Below are 19,104 nucleotides of genomic sequence, written 5' to 3'. Positions count from 1 at the left end.
TAAGTTTGCGAGCAGGGTCCTTTTACCTTTCTGTATGTATTACCCAGTATTGTTCCATTACTATTTTGTCCTAATTGTAAAGCACTACGGAATCTGCTGCTGCTGGCACTATATAAATAAATGTTGATTATATATAATATATATATATATATATATATATATATATATATATATATATATATATATATATATATATATATATATTCAGTGGTAGCAGTGGGGTTGTACACATTGTTTGCCATACTATTCTCCTACTACCTTTATTGTAAAACTATCAAATTCCATTCATTTACATCCCCAAATGCATTTTTGTGACCACTGTGTGTATATGTGTATATATCCTGTATATTAAGTCCACTGATTAGCTACCAACAGTCCTTCTTTTCTTTCCAAACTCTCTTCTACTGTAAAACAAGATATGACATTATATACAAGTACAAGTATGTAATATACAGTGGTAGAACTAGGAGCAGGGAGATGAAGCTGCAGGGACGGAGCAGGAAAGTTTGTGATGCTGGAGAGGGCGGGGGAGGAGGAGGAGGACGGAGGGAGGGTCGGGGCTGAGAGCAGGAGGGGACGGGGAGAGGAAGGAGGACACACCGGTGAGAGAGTCTGCAGGAAGAAGAGGGTAAGGAGAGACACAGGGGGTTATATCACTGCCCAGCCTGGCACACATGGGCACTGTATACTGAGGTATATGGGGTAGGGTGATGCTGGTGCTATAATACCAGCTACAGGTAGAGGAGGGAGCAGGGTAACCTGAGGAGGGGATGGGCTGCACTGCATCCTGGGAGAAGTATCCAAGTCACATCACAAAGGGTTAAACTTGCTTTTCTGGGTGTTATTACATTGCATTTTTAAGCCCTGCACAGTGCCTGTGGGAAAGTATTGGAGGATGCATACACAGAGTCTGTATGGACCAGTCACAGAGCTGTATGGGTTTCCCAAACCCATTCCTCAGGGCTCCCCAACAGTGCAGGTTTTCCATATCTCCTTGCTGGAGCACAGGTGTATTCATTACTGACTGACACATTGTAACAGATCCACAGGTGGTCCTAATTATGTCACATGTGATCCGGAAAACCTGCACTGTTGGGGAGCCCTGAGGACTGGGTTTGGCAAACCCTGACTGTATGCCATTGCTCTATCCCTGTAGTGTTAATGAGGGTATCACTGATTTTGGGCATAGGTAGATATTACATGTAACAGTTCTCTTTATGTTATGTTAAAGTTACTGTTCTCTGGCACCTCAGCTCATACACTGTGTGTGGATAGTGCATAAGGCTCTATACTCACTAGCGTTACAATGATGCTGTTTTAATGCAAGTTTAGTGCATGTAAATGGAGGTGAAAATAAAAAATATGTATCAAATGAGACTGTACATATCTGCGGTTTTACTTTATTTACACTACAGTGTTCCCAAAGTTTACTGGAATACACAGCACGCCCCTCTCCCCGCGCTCACTCTCATGTGTTGTCAATGGCATACTTACAGCACACATTGGAAGAGAGTAGGTGAACTTAATGCTATAGCCCTGGGGCTGCTGCTCACAGGATCTGCATTATAATTTGACACTGCTTCACTTTATTTTTTATTCCACCTATGTAAATTTCCCCCTATGACTTTAGACACACTCAGCAACCTTCCTCATGTTGTTAATAATCTGGTTTATTGAAGCTTTGTAATGAAATCAAAGTAACAAAAGTATAGGGACCGATAGCTTATGTAGCTGTGTATGCTAGATGATGGGCACTTGTTTGTCACTAAAACTGGCTACGAAATACCCTCTTGATGGTAATTTCTAGTAGGCGGTATTTCCTAGGCCTTACATGAAGTGTCTGAATAATAGCATCTCAGTGGGGATTAGCCTGTATGTGTCAGATGGAAATGACAGCAACAGGACATCAATGAACAGAAAAAAAGCAACACCTGTAGCTGCCAGTCTGAGTGGGCACTAATAGGGTCCCAATTTATTTAAATGAGAAAAACAGGACACCTCAATATAAATGTGATCACAGTTAATATTTCAAATTTTGTCAGAAAATATACAGAAAGCATGGCAGGAACTTGGGCAACAATCCCCGTACCCCTGAGCCCTCTCACCAAGCAGCGTGGGGCCTCATTAGCTCCCATTCTTGTAAGCCTAGAGATGGTCAAATACACACAGCTCAGTGCAAGGTTGATGGTTGGAAGGCCCATTATGTATCATGTTAGTGATTTTATCATAAATACTTAAATTTGACATTTATTCAGGCGTTATATATTTTTTTTTCTTTATCTATTTCTGTTTTAAAGGATAAACTAAACCCAGATATTATTTTTAATATGCGTTTTCAAATCCTCTGGGGGAAAAAAAAAATCTAAACATGACTTTATCCCATTTAGGATTAAACACCTAGGGCTAGATTTACTAAGCTGCAGGTATGAAAAAGTGGGGATGTTGCTTATAGTAACCAATCAGATTCTAGCTGTCATTTTGTAGAAGGTACTAAATAAATGAAAGCTAGAATCTGGTTGCTATAGGCAACATCCCCACTTTTTCAAACCCGCAGTTTAGTAAATCTAGCCCCTAATTTCCTAAATAAATTTCTTATTTCTTATTTTTATTTTTGCTAATAACTTATAATTTAGGTGCTGAGATTAAGGCTTCCGCAGTTCGTTTCTAAACACAAACCCATGCAGATATGAGGACAAGGAGTACAGGGTGAGGCACAAGACCATTATATCCTTCACAAGACTAGAGGGTAGATTTACTAACACTGAAAAGGGAAAGGGGAGATGTTGCCCATAGCAACCAATCAGATTCTAGCTATAATTTTCTAGTACAAATGATCGCTAGAATCTAATTGGTTGCAATGGGCAACATTTGCATTGTTCCATTTTAGTAAATCTATATTTTGTGTCACCTCTCCAGGCTGCATGAGGCTGCTTTGGCCTTGGTTAAAAGAGGTTTCAGACATGGGTACATTTCCGATTGAGTCTAACCTGTGACACTCCAGGTGTTGTGAAACTACAAGTCCCAGCATGCTTTGCCAATATATAGCAGCTTATTGCTGAAAGGGTATGCTGGACCTGTAGTTTCACAACACCTGGAGTGTCACAGGTTAGCCAACACTGTCATAGATAGTGATCTTTAAAATTGAATGGACTTACGGGCATTTTGCAAAATGCTGCCGGGTTTCAAACTTCACGTGATTCACCTCAAAAATCACCCCTGGTTTCTAAATGGCAGCTACAATTCTACCATATATATTTGTGACGCTCGCAACGTACAATATGGGTCAGTCCACACTATAGTTATATGGTTGAATTTTTTTCCAGGCCTTTTTTTCATAAGGGGTTTCTCATCCTTTTCTCTATATTTCCATTTTGAGCACTTTAAAAAAACTTGAGGTTTCCTGAAGTGATGAAAATGTCTTCTCCTTGCAGCTTTGTTAATGTTTTATTTCAGCATAAAACAAGGGAAAATGAAATGCAAATATGTCCTGAAAATATTTGTGGCGGGAAATGCTTCTATCTTGGTAAAAGTGCACTCTATCGAAAAGTTTTTATTTCAGAAAAACATTGCAAAACAATGGACATGAAATTCTATTGTATAATTATTGTATATTTAAAGTTTATCTTGCTTTAATGGCTGCAGCTTCCTGGTGAGATAACGTTTTTACAATACCGTTGCTTCCTGTTTTGTGTAATGTAGCAACCTCTGGGCATTACAAAATATACATAAAGCAATTGTTGCGTGACTTAGGGTGACTGCAATACTTCAGCACCAGGAATGTTAGTCTAACCTGTGATGTGCACATCCATGAGTCAGCACAATTCTTCCTCCTATGTAGGAGGGGGGAACCTCAAGGAAATATAGTGCTCAGGAGTGTGGTTTGTCTCTTATTACAGAGAGCAGCTGCCTACGACCATTGCTACCCAGGAGGATGAGCGGCAGAATGGCAAAGACCCAGCCGGGTGCTGACCAGGGGTCTCGGAGAGTCATCACTGTCGTCTTCTTGGCTCTACTCATCGACCTCTTGGGGTTCACCCTCATATTACCGCTCCTGCCTTCCATATTGGATCATTACAGCAAATCTAATGTAAGTAGTGACACGATGCATGTTACCGTATACCTGTCACCTACACACAGTGGCAGGAGCCATTTTTGGAGCCATCTGAGGTAATGTGATGTCACATGTTCCAAATGGCTTCAAAGGCAGCAAGAATATAGATTGAGGCTACAAAATGGCTGCCTCTACTGTGAATAGCCAACGGGGAGACCATAAGAACTGTATAAGTTGGGTTTTAGGAGCGTAGCAACCTTCTCCACAGTACATAAGATTGTACAAGCCACACATATTTTCTGTTTACACTTAGATACCAATTACCACCTTCAATTTTACTAAATCATTATGCATATAACATCAAAATGTGTAAAAAACTGAAATTGGACAGAAAAGTTTTTTTCTGACATTGTAAATATGGGGTTCTGAACAGGTTCCGTCCGAAATCCATTGCATGCTGTGGGTTCTTAAGTAGTGTCGGCTGGATGTTACGTTTTTATGGGTTACTACTTTCGTTTTCTTATTTCTTCTGATTTATTTTTAACTTTTTTTCGGCTTGGGGAACACCTTAGACAATATTAAAAGAAATGTCATGGAAAATGAAGAAAAATTTATATATTGTGTTTTTTCACGTGAAATGAAAATACATACGGTGTTCCTGTATCTAATTTTGAGAAGCCACCAAGTAAAAGAGTATGAACGGATAAAGTAACGGAGGACGTTTTCCACTCAAGGGCCGTGGGTCCATTTGTTAGAACAGGCTGCCATGAAAATACAATACTTCTCTCTACTCTTATCCCCATAGTCCCACAAGACATCATTGTTTCTTTTTCCACTTATTGCTACTCACAAACCACCGGGGTTCCTCCGAAATAGGGAAATGGGGGGTGGTGGGTCATAATATGTGTGTGTGTGTGTGTTTGTACATTTTTGTGTTAATATAAATTTGTTTAAATCATGTCACACATGACGTCTGGCTCTTCTGTGAATATTCCCTGTCTCTGACCATATGACAAAACTAGTATTGTATTCCTCTGACATAATACGTTATGATGGTGTCCAAGTGTCCAGCACCTCCTGATTCTACCAATAATACTCCCAACAAGAGGAGCGCTATCAATGAGGAAACTGCTATTTTGAATAATAACGTAAAATATGGAGAATAAATGACACAGATGACATAGCAAAAACAATGAAGAGTCCTTCTTTTTTTTACTGTTTATTGAATTTATAAGGAAGTATATGTGTTTCCTTGTTCCCTCTATCCAGGACAGCCTTTATCAGACGTTACAGAGCACCGTGGACTGGTTTGCTGGGACTATTGGGGTTCCTCAGGAGAGACAATATAACAGTGTCCTGTTTGGGGGTGAGTTATGTGTTGTAGTGTGTTAGCAGGACAGACATGGGAGGTAGGACACTTTAGGATCCCTATCATGACAAACACAAGGTTCTCTCCTGTATATTATCTGACAACTGCTCATAAAGTGCAGAGTTCAAAGGAAAATTGATTTCAGTAGCAAGTGGTTCATTCCCCAGGACATACTTACCAAATGGAGCACATCACTAGTGTGCTGAGGGGCTCCTCCGTGTCTTTCCATAAAGTCTGGTCTCCATGGGCCTCATACTATAATCAACCTCTGCTTCAATTCTAGTAGAGGCCGGTCCTCTGTTGAAATTATAGGATTTGACTTCTCATTCTTGTTAAAGGCGTGAATTCCTTCCCCCCTATCCCTCCAATTCTCTTTCCCCCTTTTTTGCCCACCATCCTTACTTATCCCCCCCTTCTCTTCTTTTCCTTTTATTATTCTTCTCTGCTTTGTTCAAAATAAAAAACAGCATCTACATGGTACAAGATTAACACACAATCAAATTTGCTCTGTAAAAGCATTGTGAGAAAAAGTTTTACATTGTGTCTATCTTAATATGTACAAGTATTTGTCAATGTACCTTTTGGAAAATTTGGTAACTTTGTTAAAGATAAGATGTTAATATTAATAAAACATACTTTTTAAAAAAAAAAGGCAGAGCTGGTGGTTCCACAGACACAAGAGAGGAGGAAACGGAGCTGGACCTGAATTACATGTTTTACCAACACAAATCCTTATAAAAAGTTAATATTGTAGTAGAGTGATTCTGGAAGGCAGGGAAGGGGGTCAGGCAGGGAGAGGCAAATGAATACAAAAGGGCAAGGTGGAAAGACAAGGCAAGGTGGAGAAGGTGGCAGGGATAAAGGAGACAGAGAGAGGAAGGCAGAGAAGAAACATGAGTAGAGGGACGCATGGGTGGGGTAGTCATGAAGGTATGACAGCAGGCATGAAGAGGGGAGACAAGACACAAGGGTGGGGCAGGTTTGAGGTGACAGGGTCTAGACTGGCATGAGGGGGCAGACAGGAGACAATGAGGCAGGTATGAGGGGGCAGACAGGAGACAATGAGGCAGGTATGAGGGGGCAGACAGGAGACAATGAGGCAGGTATGAGGGGGCAGACAGGAGACAATGAGGCAGGTATGAGGGGGGCAAACAGGAGACAATGGGGCAGGTATGAGGGGGCAGACAGGAGACAATGAGGCAGGTATGAGGGGGCAGACAGGAGACAATGGGGCAGGTATGAGGGGGCAGACAGGAGACAATGAGGCAGGTATGAGGGGGCAGACAGGAGACAATGGGGCAGGTATGAGGGGGCAGACAGGAGACAATGAGGCAGGTATGAGGGGGCAGACAGGAGACAATGGGGCAGGTATGAGGGGGTAGACTGGAGACAATGGGGCAGGTATGAGGGGGCAGACTGGAGACAATGGGGCAGGTATGAGGGGCAGACAGGAGACACTGTGGGCAGGTATGAGGGGGCAGACAGGAGACACTGTGGGCAGGTATGAGGGGGCAGACAGGAGACACTGGGGCAGGTATGAGGGGGCAGACAGGAGACACTGGGGCAGGTATGAGGGGGCAGACTGGAGACAATGGGGCAGGTATGAGGGGGCAGACTGGAGACAATGGGGCAGGTATGAAGGGGGAGACTGGAGACAATGGGGCAGGTATGAGGGGGCAGACAGGAGACACTGTGGGCAGGTATGAGGGGGCAGACAGGAGACAATGGGACAGGTATGATGGGGCAGACAGGAGACAATGGGGGCAGGTATGAGGGGGCAGACAGGAGACACTGGGGCAGGTATGAGGGGGCAGACAGGAGACACTGGGGCAGGTACGAGGGGGCAGACAGGAGACACTGGGGCAGGTATGAGGGGGCCGACTGGAGACAATGGGGCAGGTATGAGGGGGCAGACAGGAGACACTGGGGCAGGTATGAGGGGGCAGACAGGAGACACTGGGGCAGGTATGAGGGGGCAGACAGGAGACAATGGGGCAGGTATGAGGGGGCAGACTGGAGACACTGGGGCAGGTATGAGGGGGCCGACTGGAGACAATGGGGCAGGTATGAGGGGGCAGACTGGAGACAATGGGGCAGGTATGAGGGGGCAGACTGGAGACAATGGGGCAGGTATGAGGGGCAGACAGGAGACACTGTGGGCAGGTATGAGGGGGCAGACAGGAGACACTGTGGGCAGGTATGAGGGGGCAGACAGGAGACACTGGGGCAGGTATGAGGGGGCAGACAGGAGACACTGGGGCAGGTATGAGGGGGCAGAGTGGAGACAATGGGGCAGGTATGAGGGGGCAGACTGGAGACAATGGGGCAGGTATGAGGGGGCAGACAGGAGACAATGGGGCAGGTATGAGGGGGCAGACAGGAGACACTGGGGCAGGTATGAGGGGGCAGACAGGAGACACTGGGGCAGGTACGAGGGGGCAGACAGGAGACACTGGGGCAAATATGAGGGGGCAGACAGGAGACACTGGGGCAGGTATGAGGGGGCAGACAGGAGACACTGGGGCAGGTATCAGGGGGCAGACTGGAGACAATGGGACAGGTATGAGGGGGCAGACAGGAGACAATGGGGGCAGGTATGAGGGGGCAGACAGGAGACAATGGGGGCAGGTATGAGGGGGCAGACAGGAGACACTGGGGCAGGTATGAGGGGGCAGACAGGAGACACTGGGGCAGATATGAGGGGGCAGACAGGAGACACTGGGGCAGGTATGAGGGGGCAGACAGGAGACACTGTGGGCAGGTATGAGGGGGCAGACTGGAGACAATGGGACAGGTATGAGGGGGCAGACAGGAGACAATGGGGGCAGGTATGAGGGGGCAGACAGGAGACAATGGGGGCAGGTATGAGGGGGCAGACAGGAGACACTGGGGCAGGTATGAGGGGGCAGACAGGAGACACTGGGGCAGGTATGAGGGGGCAGACAGGAGACACTGGGGCAGGTATGAGGGGGCAGACAGGAGACACTGTGGGCAGGTATGAGGGGGCAGACTGGAGACAATGGGGCAGGTATGAGGGGGCAGACTGGAGACAATGGGGCAGGTATGAGGGGGCAGACAGGAGACACTGTGGGCAGGTATGAGGGGGCAGACCGGAGACACTGGGGCAGGTATGAGGGGGCAGACAGGAGACACTGGGGCAGGTATGAGGGGGCAGACTGGAGACAATGGGGGCAGGTATGAGGGGGCAGACCGGAGACAATGGGGCAGGTATGAGGGGGCAGACAGGAGACACTGGGGCAGGTATGAGGGGGCAGACCGGAGACACTGGGGCAGGTATGAGGGGGCAGACAGGAGACACTGGGGCAGACCATAGTCTCGGGTGGCAGATTTCACATCCCCCAGCTCTATATAAAACTGATTTATGTGATTTCAGATATATACACATTTCCCGTATTGTAATGACAGTAATGAGGAAAAAACTTTGTCCACCGACAACATATAAATACTGTTTCCGTAATGTAATAATCAATATTTTCCAGGTCTGATTGGATCCTTATTCTCCATCCTGCAGTTCACCTGCTCTCCGCTCACCGGAGCAGCCTCAGATTATTTAGGGAGGCGACGGGTCATGATCATGACTGCGGTATGTTCTTACATTACATTTCTGTGTGTTAATAGATATACATCCTCAGTACTAAGATAACCGGGGCAGACACATCACTCCATGTTATATGAATGTTATATATAGGCGATCTGTAGGTATATATATATATATATGTTTATTTATAAGGCTCCCTAAAATGTATGCATTGCCTTTCTTCCTAATCACAAACATAACAATACAATATAACAGACACCCTGGTCCAAAGAGCTTACAGTTTAACGTAGTATACATTTTTAACAAGGAAATGTTAATATATGTATATATAGGACAGAAAAGTGAAATTGTACTTATAACTAGGATTTATTTCACTTTACTTTATATACATGTTCAGTGATTTTCAGCCTTATGACTTGTTTGCCAATGTAAAGTAAAGTATCTCACATAGACAGTAGAGAACAGTATGACCCAGGGGTCACAGTATCATTGCAAATGCTACATCACTTCTAAGCATTACTAAACAGTAAGGACCAGATTCATCCAGGCTCGCATTCTGAGCGCAACCCGCGTTTAGTATCATACACACGAAGTTTGGCTTTGCACACTCCAGAATTCAGCTAGACACGGATCTCAAGATACGTGTGCTTTTGAAATCGGGGGCAGATCTGCTGTCTCAACTACAAAAGAAAGAACAGGGAAAAAAAATATTGAATTAATGTCACCTGTTACTAATATAGACATTAATGTTAAAACAGATAAAAAAGAAAAAAAAAAGTGTTTTTCTTTCCATTAAATACATTTATTAGAATGTTGTTAATGTCTACTGAGCATAAAATACATTTTTACAGTTGCTCGTGATTGCAAACACATGTTATAGCATGCATACGAGGCTGCCATCACTACTGATCAGGACTTAGACTAGCCCTGTAGCTGGAGCAAGAGATTGGCAGAAAAACAAGTAACTTTGAGATGACCAGAGCTGGATTCGGACGTGGCTGCTTGCGCTTCAGTTTGTCACGCCCTTACTGTACATTGACTACGGCAAAACGCCCCCTTACCTGCCCCGTTCCCTCGAAATCGTAAGCTGTAGTAAGTGTCCTTTGCCTTCAGACTTATCTCCGGGTTCTGGGCACGCCCAGAGTGATTTTGCGTACAATACGCTCAAAAACGGCAGATACATGACTTGATGAATAAATATGAATTTCTGATACACTGTTTTGTGTGCACACACCTGAGATAACCAATGTATGATACTTGCAGCTATTATTAGAAAGGCTGCTGAATTTACAGCATTCTACATGGACTTGTAACATTCTCTCAGCACTAATATCAGCGTACTTCCAGCTAGAAGTTATCTCAGTGGTGTAGAAATGTCCAGATATTTATTCCATCCATGTTTTCAGGGTCATAGGAAGATTAAAAGAAACCTTGGAATGTATAAGATCAGAATGTATTATAGCACAAATGTGTTGTTTTTTTTTTTTGGGGGGGGGAGTGGAATATTTCTCTTTCCATTGTGATAGGTGGTGTTTATGTTTCCTGTATAGAAGTTTACTTAGCATCATACAACAAATAAGATGTTAAAGAGATTTTCCACCTTCGGATAACTGCAGTTTTTACTAAATACTATGGGCCTCATTTAGAGTTTTACACAAGTCCAAATGCAAAATGTGGAAATGCAAAATGTGTTGCAGTGTGTATGTGTGCAACTTGCGTTTCTATTTTGAGTTGCACATTATTAGTATTATAGATATGTAAGGCACCATAGTGCACTGCAGCACCGTACAGTAGGGAAAACAGGACATACATAAAACAGGGACATACAAGGTAGACAAAATAAACGCAGACATGAAAACAAAGGGTATGGAGGACCCTGCTCATCAGAGAGCTTACATTCTAAGTGGGGGGGGGGGGGGCACAGCTGTAACAAGAGGAGTGTGGCTCAGAGTGGAGATTGGGACAGTTATGAGGGTGCATTTGTGTGAGTCGTATCAGTGGGGGTAAGATCTACAAAAGAGATGAGTTTTCAGCGAATGTCTAAAGATTCGGAGGCTGTGGGAAAGTCTGATTGGGCGTGGTAGGGAATTCCATAAGTGGGGAGCAGTACGGGAGAAGTCTTGTAGGCGGGAGGGAGAGGTGGTTACCAGAGATGAGGCGCAGGTCAGAGGTAGATCTAAGAGGGCAGGAGGGAGAGTATTTTGATATGAGATTTGAGATGTATGAAGGAGTGGTACTGAGGTCTTTGTAGGTAAGTGTCTTAGTGTTGTACTTGGCGAGGCGGGCCAGGGGTGTTCATGTGTACGTTCAGTGCAGTAAGGATGTGCAGTGCAGATACCAGTGAACTACACTCCTTAGAGATGTGTTCGATTGTGACTTGTGCCCATCTGTAAGAGACACCTTTTAGGAGGCTTATCTATGCGTGACCTATAGGCCTGGTGAAAGTTTGTGATTTTATGATGACAGATTAATTTTTGCATTGGACAAATCTCTATGGTAGACTTAAAGTGACTGAAAATACAGCTACAGACCTGTATGTTTACAGATGCATTTTTGTGTCTACGCAAAAGTTGCAAAACCATAGAAGGAAAGCAGGAAGAGAAGGCAATTTATTTAGTAAATATTGCATAAATATTTAAAAATAAATTGTTGTTCGCTCAGTGGAATGTATGAGGTCCAACTCCCCCTCCCCCCCCCCCTCCCCCCCATACCTTTCCTGCCTGCTTTCCCCTTCTATCTTCCTATCCCCTATCCCCTTACTTTCTTTTATTATATCTCAGAAGAAAGGTTAAGCAGACATTCACCACCTTGGGTGAACTTGCAATTGTTGTTTGTGAAAAGGAATTCTTGAAATACTATATGTATATGTTAATACTGTTGCATTCATATGTATACATTGTTTCACTTCAATAAAAACAGATTATATATAAAAAAAAATAAAAAAAAAAATGTTGCATAAATAAATAAAAATAAATGAAAGTGAAATGAAAACCCCCTTTAAGTAACAAGTATTAAATCTATGTGAAGAGGCTATAATTGTTGTTTCTTTTAGGAATAGATAGGTATCTGATGGTTCAGCATATCATATGTGCATTAGGTTATAGAATATTTGTATAGTCTGTGTGACATTGTCCTTGCAATCCAGTCACACAAGTCAGGACAAGCCGCTGCCTCCTATCTCTCTGTAACACACTCCTCTCCCACAGGTCGGTTTAATCGTATCCTATGCCTTGTGGGGCGTCTCAAGGAGTTTCGGGGTGTTCCTGATCTCCCGTATCATTGGAGGATTAAGCAAAGGAAATGTCAGTCTATGCACAGCTATAATTGCTGACCTGCCCTCCCTCAAAGACCGCAGCAAGGGGATGGTAAGTGTGTTGTGTGTGTGTGTTATTATATGGACTGGGGGTGATTGAGTATAAGCTGGTCTGGGCTAATACTGATACCCGGCAGTACTAATTTCTAGTTTATCCACTCACAGTTCCGTGGCCGTGTGGCCTGGTCACTTCTCAGATAGCTACGGCCTGTTTGTGTGGTCTGAATAGGACACGACACACAATATGGAAGCAGCCACCTGTGGTCATCTTCCCATTTACCAACATGCCCAATGATAGATTGTGGATTATTACCCGGCTTCAAGGTCATTTTCAGACAAGGCCCGTTGCCATGCCAACCCACTTAATATTGGAGACGTTTTCAGAAAACCGAGCCCACCCGAACTTAGGGGATCCGAGTAGGCTTGCGAGCCGGCTCGTTACTTTCGCACGTCCTCGAATCTGGATTGAGGCAAAACGTCATTGTTGCGTTGACGGATCTCCAGCGCCATTGCTCACACAGAAACAGGCGGTAGCAGTGTTCTTGTCACTCTCCAGTCTCTAGTGCCATTGCTCAGTGCCATTGCTCACACAGAAACAGGTGGTAGCAGTGTTCTTGTCACTCTCCAGTCTCCAGTGACATTACTCACACAGAAACAGGGATAGCAGTGTTCTTTTCACTCTCCAGTGACATTGCTCACACAGAAACAGTGGTAGCAGTGTTCTTTTCACTCTCCAGTCTCCAGTGACATTGGTCACACAGAAACAGGAGGGATAGCAGTGTTCTTTTCACTCTCCAGTCTCCAGTGACATTGCTCAGTGTCATTGGTCACACAGAAACAGGAGGGGTAGCAGTGTTCTTGTCACTTGACAAAAATTGACTGGAAATTATTGTAAATTAATGTTATTTAGGTTAATAATTATGTAGGGATAAAAAAGAGGCAAATTATGTTATTTTAGCAATTCTTTTTTTTAGGATTTTAGAAAAAAAAATAGGGATTTTAGAAAAAAAAATCGTGAACCAAAACCAAAGCACGAAGTTAATCCAGATCCAAAACCAAAACACAGGCGTCGGTGAACATCTCTGCTTAATATATCTGCTGCCATATCACAAGACTAGTCATCAAAGATAATCTGTTGCTATGCTGGCCATGTTAGGACATACTCATCCATTTCAGAGAGTGATTAAGATAAAATGCTTCACATTTGTTCATAGAACTACATTTTAACAATACTTGCAGCTTCCCTACTTCATTCTCCAGTTCTTTTAAAAAATTTACCTCGGCAAGACGATACACTGGTCAGAATGCACCAAGTGCAGCCATTGCCCCTCTTCTCACAAGACACAATTTTGTGACACAGCTTTCCTTTCTTTCATGAAAAATAATTAATAATTAAACTAAAAATAGTTAAATAACAACACAATTTAATTCAATAGCAATCAATATACTAAAAATGTTGAAAACTACTGTTCATGTATTTTATAGAACAATGTACCCCCTGCTATAAAATATAGGAATAATAGATAATGCTTCTACATTGTGCATTTTTCATTGTTTCCAAGTAGACACCTTTCTAGAGAAACCCATATAACCAAGTGACTTTGGTGTGATGGGGAATTCAGTTACTTCAGTGGTTCCCAAACTTTTGCAGTTCGCGGCACCCTTAGAGTCTCCATAATTTCTTCAAGGCACCCCTTCAAAATAATTACAGAGCAGTCCTGTTTTATAAGTAGTTGGGTCAAAAAACCGTAATAAGTATTGAGGTCAGGACAGAAATACTTTAGTTGTATGCAAAAAATAATACACATAAATCCAAGGGAAAATAATATTTTTATATTTATTTTTTCAGTTATATTTCTGTCAAAGAATAATTTACAGCTAACTCTCACTGTGCCCTCCTCCATTTCCACACACTCTGTGCCCCCTCTGCGTCCATCACTCACTCTGTGCCCACTCTGCTTCCATCACTCACTCTGTGCCCCCTCTGCGTCCATCTCTCGCTCTGTGCCCCCTCTGCGTCCATCTCTCGCTCTGTGCCCCCTCTGCGTCCATCTCTCGCTCTGTGCCCCCTCTGCGTCCATCACTCACTCTGTGCCCACTCTGCTTCCATCACTCACTCTGTGCCCCCTCTGCGTCCATCTCTCGCTCTGTGCCCCCTCTGCGTCCATCACTCACTCTGTGCCCCCTCTGCGTCCATCACTCACTCTGTGCCCCCCTGTGCATCCATCACTCACTCACTCTGTGCCCCCTGTGCGTCCATCTCTCACTCTGTGCCCCCTGTGCGTCCATCTCTCACTCTGTGCCCCCTGTGCGTCCATCTCTCACTCTGTGCCCCCTGTGCGTCCATCTCTCGCTCTGTGCCCCCCTGTGCATCCATCTCTCGCTCACTCTGTGCCCCCCTGTGCATCCATCACTCACTCTGTGCCCCCTGTGCGTCCATCACTCACTCTGTGCCCCCTGTGCATCCATCTCTCACTCTGTGCCCCCCTGTGCATCCATCACTCACTCACTCTGTGCCCCCTGTGCATCCATCTCTCACTCTGTGCCCCCTGTGCGTCCATCTCTCACTCTGTGCCCCCTGTGCGTCCATCTCTCACTCTGTGCCCCCTGTGCGTCCATCTCTCACTCTGTGCCCCCTGTGCGTCCATCTCTCACTCTGTGCCCACTCTGCTTCCATCTCTCGCTATGTGCCCCCTCTGCGTCCATCACTCACTCTGTGCCCCCTCTGCGTCCATCTCTCGCTCTGTGCCCCCTCTGCGTCCATCACTCACTCTGTGCCCCCTCTGCGTCCATCACTCACTCTGTGCCCCCCTGTGCATCCATCACTCACTCACTCTGTGCCCCCTGTGCGTCCATCTCTCACTCTGTGCCCACTCTGCTTCCATCACTCACTCTGTGCCCCCTCTGCGTCCATCTCTCGCTCTGTGCCCCCTCTGCGTCCATCTCTCGCTCTGTGCCCCCTCTGCGTCCATCTCTCGCTCTGTGCCCCCTCTGCGTCCATCACTCACTCTGTGCCCACTCTGCTTCCATCACTCACTCTGTGCCCCCTCTGCGTCCATCTCTCGCTCTGTGCCCCCTCTGCGTCCATCTCTCGCTCTGTGCCCCCTCTGCGTCCATCACTCACTCTGTGCCCCCTCTGCGTCCATCACTCACTCTGTGCCCCCTCTGCGTCCATCACTCACTCTGTGCCCCCCTGTGCATCCATCACTCACTCACTCTGTGCCCCCTGTGCGTCCATCTCTCACTCTGTGCCCCCTGTGCGTCCATCTCTCACTCTGTGCCCCCTGTGCGTCCATCTCTCACTCTGTGCCCCCTGTGCGTCCATCTCTCACTCTGTGCCCCCTGTGCGTCCATCTCTCGCTCTGTGCCCCCCTGTGCATCCATCTCTCGCTCACTCTGTGCCCCCCTGTGCATCCATCACTCACTCTGTGCCCCCTGTGCGTCCATCACTCACTCTGTGCCCCCTGTGCGTCCATCTCTCACTCTGTGCCCCCCTGTGCATCCATCTCTCACTCACTCTGTGCCCCCTGTGCATCCATCTCTCACTCTGTACCCCCTGTGCGTCCATCTCTCACTCTGTGCCCCCTGTGCGTCCATCTCTCACTCTGTGCCCACTCTGCTTCCATCTCTCGCTATGTGCCCCCTCTGCGTCCATCACTCACTCTGTGCCCCCTCTGCGTCCATCTCTCGCTCTGTGCCCCCTCTGCGTCCATCACTCACTCTGTGCCCCCTCTGCGTCCATCACTCACTCTGTGCCCCCCTGTGCATCCATCACTCACTCACTCTGTGCCCCCTGTGCGTCCATCTCTCACTCTGTGCCCCCTGTGCGTCCATCTCTCACTCTGTGCCCACTCTGCTTCCATCACTCACTCTGTGCCCCCTCTGCGTCCATCTCTCGCTCTGTGCCCCCTCTGCGTCCATCTCTCGCTCTGTGCCCCCTCTGCGTCCATCTCTCGCTCTGTGCCCCCTCTGCGTCCATCACTCACTCTGTGCCCACTCTGCTTCCATCACTCACTCTGTGCCCCCTCTGCGTCCATCTCTCGCTCTGTGCCCCCTCTGCGTCCATCTCTCGCTCTGTGCCCCCTCTGCGTCCATCACTCACTCTGTGCCCCCTCTGCGTCCATCACTCACTCTGTGCCCCCTCTGCGTCCATCACTCACTCTGTGCCCCCCTGTGCATCCATCACTCACTCACTCTGTGCCCCCTGTGCGTCCATCTCTCACTCTGTGCCCCCTGTGCATCCATCACTCACTCTGTGCCCCCTGTGCGTCCATCACTCACTCTGTGCCCCCTGTGCGTCCATCTCTCACTCTGTGCCCCCCTGTGCATCCATCTCTCACTCACTCTGTGCCCCCTGTGCATCCATCTCTCACTCTGTACCCCCTGTGCGTCCATCTCTCACTCTGTGCCCCCTGTGCGTCCATCTCTCACTCTGTGCCCCCTGTGCGTCCATCTCTCACTCTGTGCCCCCTGTGCGTCCATCTCTCACTCTGTGCCCACTCTGCTTCCATCTCTCGCTATGTGCCCCCTCTGCGTCCATCACTCACTCTGTGCCCCCCTGTGCATGCATCACTCACTCACTCTGTGCCCCCCTGTGCATGCATCACTCACTCTGTGCCCCCCTGTGCATCCATCACTCACTCACTCTGTGCCCCCTGTGCATCCATCACTCACTCACTCTGTGCCCCCCTGTGCATCCATCACTCACTCACTCTGTGCCCCCTGTGCGTCCTCCTCTCACTCTGTGCCCCCTGTGCGTCCTCCTCTCACTCTGTGCCCGCTGTGCGTCCTCCTCTCACTCTGTGCCCCCTGTGCGTCCTCCTCTCACTCTGTGCCCCCTGTGCGTCCTCCTCTCACTCTGTGCCCGCTGTGCGTCCTCCTCTCACTCTTTGCCCCCTGTGCGTCCTCCTCTCACTCTGTGCCCCCTGTGCGTCCTCCTCTCACTCTGTGCTCGCTGTGCGTCCTCCTCTCACTCTTTGCCCCCTGTGCGTCCTCCTCTCACTCTGTGCCCCCTCTGCATCCCGGGGGCCAGGAAGAGGAAAAACAAACCATAAAAATCCAAAAAACTTACCAATCCGGCGGCGCCCGGGACCCAGCATCCTCCTCTCTCCTGCCTCTTGTCACCGAATGTCGAGCATGATGACGTCACGCCTGACATTCAGTGAGAAGCGAGGAGGGAGGATGCTGGGCCCCGGGCGCTGCTGGATTGGTAAGTTGTTATTTTTTTTTTCCCTCTACCTGGCCGCGGCACCACTGTGACAGCGGTTGCCGCGGCGCACACTTTGGGAACCACTGGGTTACTCTATATAGTAGAGACTCCGATATCTATGCTAGGTTTCAGCAGCTGAAATGAAGATTTTAGCATGGGGGAAGCATTTTTCCAGTGCACAACATACATCCTATTAACATCCCTATTAAAGAACATACCAGCTTTGCTAGTACAACCTTCCGAGCCTACAGCGTTCCTAATTCTCTACCTACATCTGTTCCCCTCAATCATTTCATCCTCAGGTCTAGATTGTACTTGTATATAATGGGAGCACTTTATGTAATCCCCAGCCAATGCTTTATGAAGAAATAATATATTTCCTTTTCGTAGGCAATGATCGGTGTTGCTTTCTCATTGGGCTTCACCATAGGACCCATGGTTGGAGCTTACTTTGCGATGAACACGGCCAGCGGAGAGCTCTTCTATGTCCGACCCGCCCTCCTCGCCCTTATCCTCTCTGTTATCGATCTGGTGTTCATCCTTCTACTCCTCCCAGAGACCCTTCCTAAGGAGAACAGGGTAAGTCCTCTACAGAACATTTAGAACATAGAACTTTAGTGTAGATCTGAAAATGTGAAACAATAATCTGTAAATATACAATATACATTCACAGGAACGGATGGTTACTGGGCTGAAAGTTTTATGGAGTCAATGGATCATATGTACGAAAGCACTTTCATGCAAATAGATATACATTCAGGGAAGTGGCATTTAAATCTATTCTCAGGCCCTATCTTTCCAATCTATGTGCCTGTTCCATTTATCTGTGCAATATGTATATATATATATATATATATATATAAGTTAACCCGTGCATGATACTCATGCATTCTAGTCAAATCAAGCTACTTAAGGTATTAAAAAGGTTCTTGTCATGCATTTGGGCCATAGCCCAGGCCTCCTCAGGGGAAGAGCGTTACTTCCCGACGTAAGCGCCCTTTTTTAACGTGGTTTGTCCACATGTCACCACCTCATCATTCTTCTCCATCACCTCATCCTTCATTTTCATCGCCACATCTATCCAGATGTCTATCCAGACACAGGGATCTCTCTCAGCGGTCCTGAGTATCACACTCCTCTCACTCTGTCACCCCCGGCAACCACCAACCACTCCCCACTGTCACCCCCGGCAACCACCAACCACTCCCCACTGTCACCCCCGGCAACCACCAACCACTCCCCACTGTCACCCCCGGCAACCACCAACCACTCCCAACTGTCACTTCTCCTTCAAGAAATATATATATATTTTTTTTAAATCTTTATAAACACTTTTAACAATTACCAAATTAAATTAACAAATTAAAAACATCTTAGTATACCAAATTTCAGCCCTTTCTGAATTTTTTTCCCCACACACACTAAGAATTTAGTAGGTCCGTGTATAACTCCGCCCAGCAGGTGGTGCTGCAGCTTGGTTTTATTTTTTCCACACACACACAGACAGACTAACACACGCCACTAGACATTTATATTAAAGATATATATATATATATATATATATATATATATATATATATATATATATATATATTATTCCAAT

At 46.4% G+C, this 19,104-nt stretch overlaps 1 protein-coding gene across 1 annotated transcript in view; it reads left to right on the top strand.

Annotated features, from left to right (window-relative positions):
• The first annotated feature begins 556 nt into the window (after positions 1–556).
• SLC75A1 (solute carrier family 75 member 1) overlaps positions 557–19,104 on the top strand; it is a 36,010-nt gene continuing 17,462 nt past the window's right edge. Inside the window, exons 1-6 of the mRNA XM_075194288.1 lie at positions 557–628; positions 3,897–4,087; positions 5,321–5,417; positions 8,921–9,024; positions 12,186–12,344; positions 17,892–18,080. Coding sequence (XP_075050389.1) covers positions 3,932–4,087; positions 5,321–5,417; positions 8,921–9,024; positions 12,186–12,344; positions 17,892–18,080 — 705 coding nt within the window. The 5' untranslated portion in view covers positions 557–628; positions 3,897–3,931. The remainder of the gene's footprint in view (positions 629–3,896; positions 4,088–5,320; positions 5,418–8,920; positions 9,025–12,185; positions 12,345–17,891; positions 18,081–19,104) is intronic.

The sequence above is a fragment of the Mixophyes fleayi genome, chromosome 1, assembly GCF_038048845.1.
Source record: "Mixophyes fleayi isolate aMixFle1 chromosome 1, aMixFle1.hap1, whole genome shotgun sequence".
Classification (NCBI taxonomy): Eukaryota; Metazoa; Chordata; class Amphibia; order Anura; family Limnodynastidae; genus Mixophyes; species Mixophyes fleayi.
This window is presented reverse-complemented; position numbering and strand designations above follow the sequence as displayed.